The sequence below is a fragment of the Ochotona princeps genome, chromosome 3, assembly GCF_030435755.1.
Source record: "Ochotona princeps isolate mOchPri1 chromosome 3, mOchPri1.hap1, whole genome shotgun sequence".
Classification (NCBI taxonomy): Eukaryota; Metazoa; Chordata; class Mammalia; order Lagomorpha; family Ochotonidae; genus Ochotona; species Ochotona princeps.
Genome location: NC_080834.1, coordinates 13,330,971 through 13,345,378, shown reverse-complemented (window position 1 = coordinate 13,345,378; position 14,408 = coordinate 13,330,971). Strand labels below are relative to the sequence as shown.

Sequence of the window (14,408 nt, the reverse complement as noted above, 5' to 3'; positions counted from 1 at the left end):
GAGGAAGGTGGGTGGGACAAATGGTTCAAATTTTTTCTTTCGGTGTCCTCAGGGAGGTGAATGGAGGTGGCCACATCAACACCTGGTGATGGACGACAGCCTTTTGATGTTGCCTTAGCGACCCCGAAATGAAGAAGAGTGTTCCGGGGGTGTTACTCGAGTGGTTTTGATAGTTCTGAGAAATCATTGGCTTCGTTGCACTGGGTTGAGAAAATCTTTCCAAGGTGTATTGGCTGACCAAGTCCACCTCAGTGCATCCACAGGCACCGGGACACGTTGTAAAGCTTGGTTAGGAGAACGGGCTAGCCTGATCTGCTTTCCATCCTCTGCAAGGCACTTGGCATCCTCTGCTGGTCCAGATGAGCTGGTAGTCATGGCCCCCGTGTGCACCCGGGCGTACTGACCACTGCACAGGCATCAGCACCTGAGGAGGCCCAGTCCTGACACATGCACTCCAAGGTTGGACCACATACATTGCGATTTCCCCTGTGGCCGGGGTTTGAGTCCAGTGATTTAGTTTAGGAGTCTTCAAGAAACCTCATCTAGTGTGACCTAAACTTGACTCCGGTGCGCCAGCCAGTGCAGGGTCAGGTTCAGTGTGACACCTGTACCAGCCAATGCACATACTGGTGGACAGAGCTGCCTGGTCGGTTCTGCTCCCAGAGCCATTTCTCATGAAAACTGACAGGCAGTGCAGCCCAGCCCAGCCCAGGCTGCCGAAGTCTCAGTCTTTAAGCTCAAAAGCAGTTGTTCCAGCCTAGTCAAGGCAACCCCCATGACCCCTAACAGGCTCACCCCATCCCGCATCCTATCTGGCTCTCATGTACACCCATGGATGGTGCAACTCAGTGCAGCCCAAACTGCAATCTGCCCCAGCCCACGCACACGCTGATGGATGCTGCTGCCTTGCCCACCCGGGTTTGCCACCAGTCCTAGCTCCTGTGCTCACCAGCAGGAGCTAGAGCCCTGCAGAACAGTTTTGCATAGTTTCCCCCAACAGGCACACTCCCAGCCCTGGATCTTGTGCCTGTTGGGGACACTTTGGTCCAGCCTGACATGACATGTGCTTAGTCCTGGAGCTTGCCAGTGGAAGCTCCAGCCTAGCTTGGCTGGCCCACACCCATCCTGGCTCTCGTGTGCGCCATTAGGTATGGCAACCTAGCCTGCCAGGCCCTCATACTGCCCCACACCATTCCAGCCCTTATGTGTACCAGTGGAAACGGTGTCCTAGCAAGGAAGTCCCTGAAGTTCCTCTATCAGGCCCGCTTCTAGCCCCAGATCTTATGTGCCAGTGGGTGCTGTGGTACAACCTGAGATGACCCACCCCCAGTCTCAGCATTCATAGCAGGTGCAACAGCCTGACTCAGTGCCCCAGCTCCCAGTCCCAGTTCTTGCTGGTGGATGCAGCAGCCTAGAATAGCCTAGGCCACCCCCAACACTCATGTGAATTGATGGGTCTGCGGCCTAGCCCAACTGGCCCAAGCCCATTCCAGCTCTCATCATTGGGTGCTATAGCCTAGCACAGCCTGGTCCACCCCTAGAACCAGCTTCCATGTGAGCTGGCGAACGAAATGGTCTAGCGTGGCTACTCCCATACCCATTCTGGCTCACAACAGTGCCAGTGGGTGCTGGAACCTGGCCCAGTCTGGACTGCCCCAAACCCAGCCTATATGCATGTGACCACTCTGCAGGCTTGCCCAGCCCAGTCTGCCCCCAGTGCTGGCTCTCACACTCACCAGTGAGATCTGAAGTCCAGCAGACTCCCCAGAGTTCTATCTGGCTCATTCGGGCACCAGATCTTGTGTGTCTGGTGGGTGTTTCAACCCTGCTGGCATGGCCCACCCACAGTTTCAGCTATCGCTGGCGGGTGCTGCAGCCTAGCCCAGCCAGTCACAGTCCACACCTTGTCTTGGCCGTCGTGCGTGCCAGCAGGTGCTGCAACCATCCTGCCTCGAGATCTGGCCCACACAAATGCTGAGGAGTCCTGAACCTCACCTGACCTGGCAGCCTCAGGTCCAGCTATTATACTCCCCAGCAAGAGTGGAGGCCTGGCAGCGGAGTTCCCCAAGTTCACGCATCAGGTCCAGGATCTCACATGCACTGACAGGTCCTGCGGCCCTGCTTGGCAATGGTCTGCCCTCAGTTCTGGCCCTTGCATGTGCCAGCGGGTGCTGCAGCCTGGCCCAGCCCAGCTGCCTCACAGCAATGGCTGCCACGAGTGTCAGGTGGGTTCCTGTCAGGTCTAGGACACTTCCATGGTCCAGCCTGGCTCAGACTGTCACCAGTCCCAGTTTTCCACACAAATAGGCAGCTGCTAAAGGAGAGCCCCCAGTGCCCTACAGGATCTGCCCCCAGACCTCATTCTCTGTGTTCTGGTGAGTGCAGCAGCCAAGCCTGACGTGGCTTAACCTCTGTTTTCACACCTATGGGGCAAGTGCTGAGTTCTAGCCCAGCCAGGCATGTCCTCCCCAAACCCCAGCTTTTGAGTGGCAGGTGATACAATTTAGCCCAGCCAAGGTCATCCACATGGGCTGGTGCCTTGACCTGACCCAGACATATCCTGTGGTTCTCCCTTCCAAGCTACTCCATCTCGGCAACCTTGCCTACCTGCAAGTACAGTGACTGGATCCATGGAAGACTCCAGAAGTCATGACTCCCCTATCAAACATGGCCTCAGCCATTCCCACTCCAATCTGTTCCCAGGCCCCTCTCTCTGGGCAATCTGAAGGTCTCCTGTCTTGGGGACTGGGGTGGCTTGACCCAGCCCAGCGTTCCCTGCCTTTCCACATATCTTTAGAAACAAACAAATAAACAAAACAATAGAAGAGGCAAACTCTTTTAGCACACTGGTTTAGTTAAGACACATTTGGCATAACTAGGCTCAGGATGCCCGCCAGCCTCGGCTGCCTTTCTCCCAGCTGTGTAACACTTGACTAGCTACGAGGCAACCTAGGCAGTTGCCTACCATTAAGGAAAAATGAAACTGTTAACATTTAAGCAAAAATCAGGTACAAAACACCAAGAAAATGTAAGACAGGGCCTATATAATGCTAAATGGCAAAGTCCAATCATGCTGCTTTGATTAAATATAATTGCCAAGCAACACAATAAATACACACAAGCCTTCCGGGCACACTCAAATCCAAGATAACACGCACTGCAGCTGGAATTCACTTTACAGCTTTACATTTTATTATAAGACAGTCCTTTCACATCAAGCCTGTTATCCAAAGACCTGCCAATACAACTGTGTTTTTGCCAAATCAAATGTGAGCCCGTAGCTGAGGCTGCCCCGGAGGACGCGCTGCTATGCAAGGACATTGCATTTGTTCTCTCAAAGGAAGCCGAACTCCAGGAGGCATGACTATGGCAGCCTGCTTTCCAGTGCTAAAGCTGAGTTACGTCTACATTTCTGCTGAGTGTTCAGACACCAACAGGGGGACTTACGCCTGTGCTAATAGATGCAGCTGCTAGCACAGAGAAAACGAAAACATCCACAGCCGCCTTCTCCCAGGTCCTCTAGCGAACGAGTCATTTCAACAATTGAATCGCCACAATGCCAGTCTTGTAGTGCTGGCTGCCCTAGCCCTCGGTGCCAGTTCTTGCATCTATTTTTGGCACATGTATATCATGAGACCATGAGATCTGGACCATGCACAACAATCATACAAACATCACAGAAGCTGCAAACCGTTAGTACAGGGACCAAGTGGGGCCCAAACACTTTGTTGGATTCGCACAACCTTGTGTTGAAGTGCGAGTTACAACAATGCTCCTCAAAGTCTCTAAGTTTTCTTTGCCAATTATCAGAGATCCTGGCAGCACTGAACCCACCAGGTCTGAGTTAAGCAGCAGCTGCTCCATGTATATAAGGTTGGGGTGCCACACTTCTCCCCACTCCTGGTGCTCGTCCCGCACTGGCATCTGTGGCAGGGCACTCGGAGTACCACGCCATGGAGGCACTTGCAAATTCATAGATTCTCCCTAGATCAAAACTAGGGAGAGGGAGGGAAGCTGAACCTGGTTTCCAAAACTTTACCTGGAGGGGAGGTAGATCCCAAATGGAAAGCCACCCTGAGCACCAACACACACACGTGTCTGTGATCCTGACTGTACAGTGCCAACACATACAACTCCTTGACTGACACTGGTGGGTTCGCAAGACACCTGAGATTCCTGACTCTGAACAGCACCCACTGTGGCTGAAGAGGGAACCAGCTCTGCTCTGCTAGTACTTAAGGACTTCTAGAGGTGCACCGCCTTGATTTTGATGCCATGAACCACCATTCAAGTCAGCCACGGGAATTCCTCTCAACTCGCTCAGGCATCAGATGGCCAGACATTCTGTGCTCAGACTCTTATCACGAAAACTGAATACCACTCTGCAATATTTTGGAAGCTGGATGGAAAGGAAATTATGGCTAGAAAAAGAAAAGAGACTTCAAGTAGAGAGGAGAAATTACCAATACAGAAAGCAGCAGGCAGAGAAAGGACGCAGACGGTGATGGAATAGACTATCATGCGTCCATCAGCTTCAGGAAACAAGGAACGGGCGGGAACAAGCAGCTCGTGTGCACGGATGCACGTGGATACAGTCACAAAAGCAGACAGGAGGGACAGAGTCGTTCATTCAAGACACCACTATGTAAAAACACACAGTTGAGCGTGCGTCAGAAACTTCGTGGAAAAATGGAATAGCTCAGCTTATTTCAGTGAAGCCTCCTCATATGTGTATTTAGCCGATTTATGATCCGGTAGCTGTAACATTATCACCACAAAATTCCCTGTTCTTTTTAAAATAAACAAAGAATGAAAATACAGTAAGTGTTTCCAGAGTCCACGATATATACACCTCCAAACGGAATCTGCCTGAGCAGAGCCGCCCAAGTTCATGGGCTCAGGAGTGCCTGAAGAGTTTTGAGTGACAATTCACAATCTAAAATGGAAGAGTATTCTTCTGCGGGGTTACAAGACTCCTAGCAGAGAACGCAGAAGCCATGTTCACGGTGAGTTGCCCAAAGCTGGGCGTTACCCTCCCGCGAGCACTCACCGCGGAGAGCTGGCTCCACGTGGACCGCAGCGGCTTGTGCTGGACGACGATTTTCTCATCCGACTTGGGCTCTTTGGGCTCCGACTCTTCATCAGAGTCAATGTCAAGGGCTTTTTCTTTGTAGTTTTGATACAGGACGGCATTTTCTGAAAGAAAGCAAGCCCAGGCTGTCGTTAAGTGCCTTCAATCACAATACAACTTTTGATGAACAGCCTCCATACTTACACAATGCTTTGCCCCCAGCTTAATAAACTTTGGGCAAAGACATAAATGGATTTTGTCACTGCAAAGTAATTGCAGAAAAGTGACTTTTTCACTCACCTAGTTCCTTCCAAGCCACATGTGCAGGGCCGGGGGAAGCACCACATATGACATGCCCACTGAACCAACATTTATGTCGCCAGCAGCCAAGCAGGAAGCAGAATCAGGTCTCTTAAACCAATGATATGTAGATGATACTGGATTTATACCTCACCTTTACTTAAAGGCCCATCCCCATCCAGTGACCCAAAGTTAACAAATATCTAATCTATACCCAGAATGTGTCAGGTTCTACTTACAAAGCATAAAACAGAGGGCTTGGGCCCAGTGCAGTAGCCTAGTGGCCAAAATCCTTGCCTTGCATCTGCCAGGATCCCATATGGGTGCCTGATCATATCTCGAATGCTCCACTTCCCATCCGGCTCCCTGCCTGTGGCCTGGGAAAGCAGTTGAGGACAGCCCAAAGCCTTAGGATCCTGTACCCACATGGGAGACCTGCAAGTTGCTGGCTCCTGGCTTTCAGTTTAGCCCAGCTCCAGCCATTGCAGCCACTTGGGGAGTGAACCAGTGGAAGGAAGATCTTTCTCTTTATTTGCTTATCTCTGCATATCTGACTTTCCAATTAAAAAAAAAAAGAAATCTTGAAGAATGGCAGCTCTCCTGCTTTCGTGAGCTAAGAATGTGATGAGAAAAAGTCAAATTCGTTCCTGCATGCACTCACTGCTTCAGCTGATATCTAGTAAATGTCTCCCACAACCCAGGCACTGGGAACACACACACAAAAAGATAAAAATCTCACTTTTCATGGAACCAACATGGAAGTGAGAAACTAGCCAAAATAAATAAATAAATTTTGTATACGTAGGATATCAGTAAGTGTCATTAAAAGAAAGAAACAGAGAAAGAGGAAGGGAAGGATTAGAAAGAAGACACAAAGATATTAAACAGCTGTGGGGAGCGGGGTGCTGCAGCCACTCCGGGTTTGATAGGGGCCATTGCAAAATGGCGGCTGACCCAGGGCCAGGAGGCGGGGCTGGTCTCGCCAGCAGGTAAACAGGATAGGCTAGTTCCCCCGCGGTGATTACTGGCCTATCATGTAGCGCCAAGTGGACTCACAGAGAGAAGTGATTGGTGGAGAACTATATAAAAGTGGCGGGTAAAAGCTGGGGGACAGATGGAACAGACGACGACGACGACTACAAAGAAAGACCGGGGGCGATGAGGAGAAAGACTGGGGGGGCGACGAGGAGAAAGACTGGGGGGCGACGAGGAGAAAGACTGAGGGGCGATGAGGAGAAAGACTGGGGGCGACGAGGAGAAAGACTGAGGGGCGACGAGGAGAAAGACTGGGGGGCGACGAGGAGAAAGACTGGGGGGCGACGAGGAGAAAGACTGAGGGGCGATGAGGAGAAAGACTGGGGGGCGACGAGGAGAAAGACTGGGGGGCGACGAGGAGAAAGACTGGGGGGCGATGAGGAGAAAGACTGGGGGTAGGCGACGAGGAGAAAGACTGGGGGGCGATGAGGAGAAAGACTGGGGGCGACGAGGAGAAAGACTGGGGGTAGGTGACGAGGAGAAAGACTGGGGGGGCGACGAGGAGAAAGACTGGGGGGGCGACGAGGAGAAAGACCGGGGGCGACGAGGAGAAAGACTGGGGGGCGACGAGGAGAAAGACTGGGGGCGACGAGGAGAAAGACTGGGGGGCGACGAGGAGAAAGACTGGGGGCGACGAGGAGAAAGACTGGGGGGCGACGAGGAGAATGACTGGGGGGGCGACGAGGAGAAAGACTGGGGGTGATGAGGAGAAACACTGGGGGGCGACGAGGAGAAAGACTGGGGGGCGAAGAGGAGAAAGACTGGGGGGGCGACGAGGAGAAAGACTGTGGGGCGACGAGGAGAAAGACTGGGGGGCGACGAGGAGAAAGACTGGGGGGCGACGAGGAGAAAGACTGGGGGGCGACGAGGAGAAAGACTGGGGGGGCGACGAGGAGAAAGACTGGGGGGCGACGAGGAGAAAGACCGGGGGCGACGAGGAGAAAGACTGGGGGGCGACGAGGAGAAAGACCGGGGGTGACGAGGAGAAAGACTGTGGGGCAACGAGGAGAAAGACAGGGGGCGACGAGGAGAAAGACTGGGGGCAACGAGGAGAAAGACTGGGGGCAACGAGGAGAAAGACTGGGGGCGATGAGGAGAAAGACTGTGGGGAATGAAGCAGAGAGTACAGGAAGAAATGTGGAAAGAAGGGGGCGGAAGAAGCGGGTAGGAAAGCTTAGACCAATGGGTATAGCCGCAGGGGACAGAAGGTTTTAAACGCAGCTGCTTTTGGCAGTGAGGGGTCCAGTTCCGGCTTTTCCCGGACCCTCAAGAGTTGGCCGTGTTGTTTTAGTGTTGCCGCTGCTGGACGGCGGCGACAAACAGCAGTTCAGGAAAGCAGAGCCAAGGTAGCACTGAACTAACAACACGAGAGGTCAGAAACACATATCCCCACATGCGCAGCGAGGTTAAAAAGCATCTCATCAATGGGAAGCGCTGGTTCAAATGCCCTAGGGTAGGAGACTGCTTGGTTTGAGTACGCCAATAAGGTGTACCCAGGTCATGTGGAGTTCCACAAAGACCGGACAAAGATCTGTGAGAATACCTCGAAAGTTAATGGGGAAAACATGGAAACCAAAGGTCAATATCTTTAGGTCAAAAGTCAGTATCTTTAGGCGCAAACAGGTACGTAACTTACATAGAAGTGTTCTGAGAACAGACTGTCAGCAAGGTGTTATCTTGTCTAGGAGTCAGGGAAGTGTCAATGATGAAATCTAAGATCTGAAGGTTAAGGAGTTACAGAGGTAAAGGAAAAAAGTTTTTGCTCAAGGCCCGAGGCGAGGGGAAAGCTCACAGCGTGCTAAGGATTAAGGAAGGTCAGAGTGGCTTCAGCTGCTCACGGGCTCTCCAGCAAGGAGGGTCAAACACTCCAAGTCTTAGGGCACGTTGAGGACTGGATTTTACTCTGGATTTACAGCAGGCAGTCTCGTTCACACTGTAATGATTACATTTCATCCTAAGAGCAATGAGAATTCACTGAAAAAGAAAGGTTTCCTTAGACTCTCATTATGTGGAGACAGATGAGGATGCTATCGGGGTTACCAAAGACAATGGGTTCCTGGGCCACAAGAGTTAGAATGGACTCCTGCACACAGGGACAGAGAGAAGGAAGGGCAGGAATGAGGGGGAGAAGGAAGGGTGCTTTCTCAGCTTCAGGTGCCACCTGAAAGCAGGAGACAGGAACACAAGAGGAAATTCAGCCTTAGTGAGAACCATTATCAGTTTGGTTTGGGAAACACTCTTTGAAATGCCTTTCCTATCTACTAAGGCAAACATTTGCCTCTTGCCTAGCCAACCAGAGATAGTTCAGTACACACCCCAGTTAACCCGCAGTCCAGGCAAGATTTGACTGACCTCCCAGTGCTCTGCATATGCATGTAAAACAGAGCAGGAAAACCAAGTTTTCCACGGTCTTTAAACCGCTTCATGTTTGGCACCAGAATGGGCATAACATTGTTAGAATTTTTGGTTGGCTCTCACAACAAGGTAGGTCACAGTACTCGTAGCCTCATGTCACACAGAATAAAACTGGGGCTCGGTGAGTGCAGGCTGTTGCTCAATGTGACAGGAAGCCAGGTGTGCGAGGCTTTAGGATCACAGACTTTGCCAACTCATCCCCACTGCTTCCCCTGAGTCACTGCTGTGACTTGTATATCAGCTTGGATGACCTCCGAAGACTGATACTGTAAAGGCTTGGTCCCCAAGGTTTGATCTTAATGGTTATGGATTATTACTAACAGTTAACTGATTAGGGGTGGAAACTTATAACGGTGTCTGAAGGTAGGACCTTTAGTTTTAAGTTTTGTTTACTTGAAAAGCAGAGAGAGAGTGAGATCGTCAGAGAGATATCCCATTCACTGGTTCTTCCTCCAAATGGAGGCCAGAACATCATTCAGGTCTCCCATATCGGGGGTACGGGCCCAGCTATTTAAACCGCCACCTGCTGTACACTGGGAAGAAATCGCAACAGGCAGCAGGTGTGAGCCCCAAGCCCAGGTATGGGATGCAGGCACCTAAGGGAAGTTGGACCGACTGGGACAAACACCCACCTTAAAGTACGGTCTTTAGAAGATGTTCCATATGTAAAGATTGTCAACAACAACACAATAAAATAGATTAAAAAAAAAAAAGAAGAAGAAGATGTTCCAGAGATGAGCCCCGTGAACGGTGGCTTGTCCAGGAGAGGCCACACTTGAACTCCTAGTATTTCTGTTCCACAGCACCTGCTCTTCCTCTCTCATCCTCCAGCCCCGCCAAACCAGTGAAGCCCACCTGATCGTGGATTGTGACCCACTGAGCCCCTCCTTCCTCCCTGAGCATGATCTGTAAGGTCCCTATGACAGTGACCCAAAAAAGCTAACTCATACAGGTCCACTTCTGTTAGTCACCGAATGTTAAGAACCCTGCATTCCTGATGTGTGTTTAGATTCCAGTGTCGACACATTTGAGAAAAGAGAAGAAACAATACATAGAAAGGTACTTATAAGAAGAAATCACACTAGTTTGAATGAAGGTCTGCCCTCTGACTTTTAATGCTCTCAAGGAAAGACTGGACAGAGGCAACACCAAATTACAGGAGGTGGGACGCAGCCCCTAAGAAGGCTTTAGGTTGACGCTGTCTTCGCTGGCCATTCAGACTGGAACAAAACAAAGCAGATGCAAGCAAGAGAAGGATCTCTGATCCAGGACTACGTGTCCAGCTGTGCGGCACGGAACGAGTTACTAAACTTCTCTGCTGTGTTCCTCCATTATCAAACCAGGGCAATGAACTTATCCCAACCTGTTAAAAACATCTAGGTTTCTTCTTCACTGCTAATGGTTTCCTGATTAGTTCAATGATAACCCAATGCTCTGGCTCTGGGAAGTTTTATTTATAGAGAAACACATACTTCATAGTTTTTGGAAAGTTGGAACACCTTCGCATCAGCAAAGCAATGACAGAAAGCAACTAAACTCATTGTCACCGGAGCCTTGAGCCCTCAAAGGATGCAGCTGTGAGGGCCGCCACCTCTTTCTTGGCTGACACTTGACCCATCTATTTACAGAAGGTCTACTAATGTGATTAAGGTCTGAACACCTGGTAAAAGCTGCTTTTGTTTTTGAGATCCTTAACAAAAATACTATACAGGTTACAAACCCTTAAGAATATGTTCTGTCAGCCAGGAAAGTTATAGTTCGCCAAAGGAAATATAAACCAGAAAAGGTAATCAAATGTGGAACGGTGGGGAAAAGCATCTCCAAGACAACAGAAACTGAGGATGTGACTTAAGATCTAAACAACAAACTCAAGCCTTTTAGCTTAACATCCAGGGCCTACTCCTTCTGCTCTTTTTGAGACAAGATGGGGATAGGGCCAAGGCAGAGAAGAATTAAAAACACTAGAACACTGACAAGCTACCTGCATCTAGAAAGGGGCGTGGGTTTTAGCCACTCTCGGTATTATCAGATGACAGCTGAGCTTTCTGCAGAATCTTGCCCAGTATAATTTGCTAAGACCTTGAACTTCTGTCTCATTTTAAGGGTTTTTGTTACTGCCATTGGATTTCAACTTATAATTGATATTCCACATTGAAACAGCAATAATAAAAGTCTGGAAAATTTCATGCTTACCTTCCCCATCGAATGTTCCTTGTCCTTTCAGCATTTTTTTCTAAGAGACAAGCAAACACATGTTTTTTTAAAAGGAGGAAAAAGCAAAGCATCTATGTTTGAATGAGCCAAATAGAAAATACAGCAATTTTCAGGAAAAGCACTTTCTGTATTGTTCCATTCATGACAGTTCTGAAAGCAAAACCCATTAGATGATCCCACAACAGCTCCCTGATGGGGTGAAATAAAACCGACAGTCCCAAACACCCCATCAAAACAGGCTGCAAATCCTTCAATGATCGGTGGCTCAGTTCATTCCATTACTTCTGATTCCCCAGTCCTGTACCACTGAACTTTGCTCTACTTACAGCTGGAAAATTAAAAAAAAAGACACATAAAATGTTATATAATGTCTTTTCTTTAAGCCCACACTCTCTAAAGTAAAACAGGCTTGCTTGTGTCTTACATATGTGACATTTATATAGTCTGGTTCCAGTTCTCTGATTAATCAAGAAAAAATGTGCCTGCCAAAAGGCATCCCGGCTCTACTGCTGAGCTGCGCCTTGTTTCCGGAGGAGGCGATACAACCCCCACAATAGCCTTTGCTGCATTTCTGCTCTTCTGTAGCTCTTATCCGACAGTACTTCAGAGAGCACAGCTCCTGCGTGTGCACCAGGCACCAGTTCCTCACAGGTGACTCTATCCGAAAAGTTTGCTCTAGCAATTTGTCAAATGCACCAGATGACAAGTAGGTATAAAAATGGAAATGAAAGACGCCCTAGTAACGGAAATAAGCAACAATACAGACGACAAACTCTCGTATTCTGAGATCCTGACGACTGATTAGAAAATCATCAAGTTGTCTGACAGTCATCAAGTGTGTGACCACCATTGAAAAGGCGATTCTGCAATGAAAGTGCAAAGTCACTAACAGATTCAAGAGGGAACAGCACGGTCCCAGACCATCAGCTGTGGTACAGCCACCTGCTACTGACCCACTTAACACAGGCCAGGCTGACCACAGGCGGAGTGCAGACCCGGCTGCCGGCACCTGCAGTGAGAGTGCTCAACACTGGCTCAGCCAGAACGCGTGTCGCCTCCTGCAAATTTAGCCTGAACTTGGAAAGCTCAAAGTGACACGAGTTTCACTTCCTCCCACAGGGCCGTGGTGAGCCACAGAAAGGCCAGGAGACAGAGCTGCTCCCTGTGTCAACACTCCAAGCAGAATCCAGGACCTCACCAGGCTCCTCCTGTCTCAGCGCGGGGCCTGCCAGCCGCCTGCCCACGCTTACCTTGATCCTGCCCAGGCTGGAGAACTTCTCCTTGTCTTCCATCACTGCCTTCAGAACAGGCTGGGACATTCTGTTCTTCTTCTTGGACGTAATAGGGCTGTCAAAATCGCAGCCACTGACCACGGCCCTGCGGTAGGAGGTGGACCGCAGGCCCCTGCGCAGAGACCCTGGGCTGTCCAGGTCGTTCTCCACCTCGCCCTCCTCCCCGGCGGGGCCCAGGGGTGCCGCGAGCCCCTCCACCATGCTGCGCACCTTCAGGAGCCTCTTGTGCGGCTCCACGTTCTGACTGTTGGATTTACTGAGTTTAATTTCCGAGGCCAGGCTCTTGGGGATGATCTGCTGCTTGCCCACTTTGAGGGCGGCAGGGCTGTGGGTGCTCAGAATCACCGTGGGCTTCTCGGAGAAGTCGTTCTCCCTGGAGGGCAGCCTCTGCAGGGGCAGTTTCTGTTCCGAAGCCATATTCTGGGGCGCAGGAGAGAACCTCGAGGGCCCTCGCTCCGAGTCCTCAGCCATCTGACGGAGCTGCGCACCCGACGTCCCAGGAGAGTCCTTATTAGGCGCCAGGCCATTTGCGGTGGGCGAAGGCACGGGGCTGGCAGAGGCGGCCGGCATCTCCGGCGGGCTGCAGGGGGCGGGCGCGTGGGGAGTCCGCGGGGAGCGCGGCGCAAGCGCGGCCGGGACCACCGGGCCGTCGGCGGGGGACTTGGCCAGGGCGAGCACCTGGGGCGACTCGGGCCGCCGGAGCCGAGGAGAGGTCGCCCTGTGTTCCGGGCTGAGCGTCCTGCCGTTGGGCACAGCCCTCTGCTGGACGCACCAGCGCAGCGGGCTCCTCGAGGCGGTGGGCAGCGCGGCGGGAGTGTGCGCTGCGGCGGGAAGGGTCCCCAGGTCCTCAACGGGGAAATCGGTAATGAGCAAGCCGCTGGGGCTCTGGTAGGACTGGGGCCTCGGCTTGCTCCGGCCCAGCAGCTGGAGCTGGGGGGTCGACCGCCTCCGCCACAAAGGGGTTATGCTGTTGCTAGAAAAATCCACTTCGCTCTCGCCTTCCATGGCTGGGAACCTCCGGGTTAGCCCCCAAAAGGAAGCAGCGCTCACCAAGAGCGGCCCGACGAGGAAATCAGTTGCCTGCTGTCGCCTCCAGACGACCTGGCACGCCTCGCAGCCGCGCGCGCGCCGAGCTTGGCGGTCACCCCGCGGCGGCGCGGGACCCGACTCCCGGCACTTCCACGCCAGTCCTCCTCGGGCACAAACTGCCCCCACGACGCCGTATGAGCCCACACAGGAATCGGGGCAGTCGCTCAGCAAGATTAATCCAATCGCCTCCGCGTCCCTCTCGGACCCGGAGACCACCCGCACGGATCCAGCCCGCCACCAAGTTGCGGGCGCAAGCCACAAGCAGCCCGAGACGAGTTCAGCGTTCCTGAGAAACTTGCCGCGGAACGCTCCCCTCCGCCTCCGTCCAGCCGCTCGCCCCCATCTGGGCCCCGGGCGCTCGAGCTGCCGGGGGCCCGGGCAGATTTACCTTCGGCGGTTTGCACAGCCCGGGGGTTGCTGAGAGGCGCCCACCAGCCCGTGGGTGGCCCGCCTTTCCCGACCCAAACGCCGCCGCCGCCACAGCTCGGGGAGAGCCTGGCGGCCGAGGCGCAGACGCCGGTCCCCGCCCCGGCTGCCCACGCCCCCGGCTTGGCCACGCCCCGAGCAGGCCCCGCCTCTGTCCCCGCTCCCTGACCGCCCCCACGTGCCGCGAGCCAGTCCGAGCGGAGGAGCGCACCTGAGCCCAGCCAGCTGCGGGGCGTCGCGCGGGCTTCCGGGACGCGCGCTGCGGACGCGCGGGCACTGCGCGCGGGAAGGAGCCAGGGCGCCCTGCTGTGATACGGAGCTCCCGTGCTCAGATCCTGCAAACGCCTTATTCTGGAGACAGGGACTTTTTTTTTGTAGCTGGAGCATTTCCAAACGGATATTCACTAGCAACTGTGGGGAGAAATGGGTGGCGAAGAACCAAGAGATTCATTTGTTTTAAGTGTTGATTTCATTATTTATGACCTCTGAACCTTAAAAAAAAAAAAGAAAAAGAAAACAAACAAACAAACAAAAAAAAAAAACACCTGTAGGTGTCTGCAAAAATA

The 14,408-nt window shown here is 52.2% G+C and overlaps 1 protein-coding gene across 1 annotated transcript in view; it reads right to left on the bottom strand.

The window, feature by feature from the left end:
• ARHGEF26 (Rho guanine nucleotide exchange factor 26) overlaps positions 1 to 13,950 on the bottom strand; it is a 113,829-nt gene extending 99,879 nt beyond the window's left edge. The window contains exons 1-3 of the mRNA XM_004598087.3: positions 12,286 to 13,950; positions 11,015 to 11,054; positions 5,051 to 5,196 (exon numbers count right to left, since the gene is read on the bottom strand). Coding sequence (XP_004598144.2) covers positions 5,051 to 5,196; positions 11,015 to 11,054; positions 12,286 to 13,332 — 1,233 coding nt within the window. The 5' untranslated portion in view covers positions 13,333 to 13,950. The remainder of the gene's footprint in view (positions 1 to 5,050; positions 5,197 to 11,014; positions 11,055 to 12,285) is intronic.
• Positions 13,951 to 14,408: the final 458 nt, after the last annotated feature.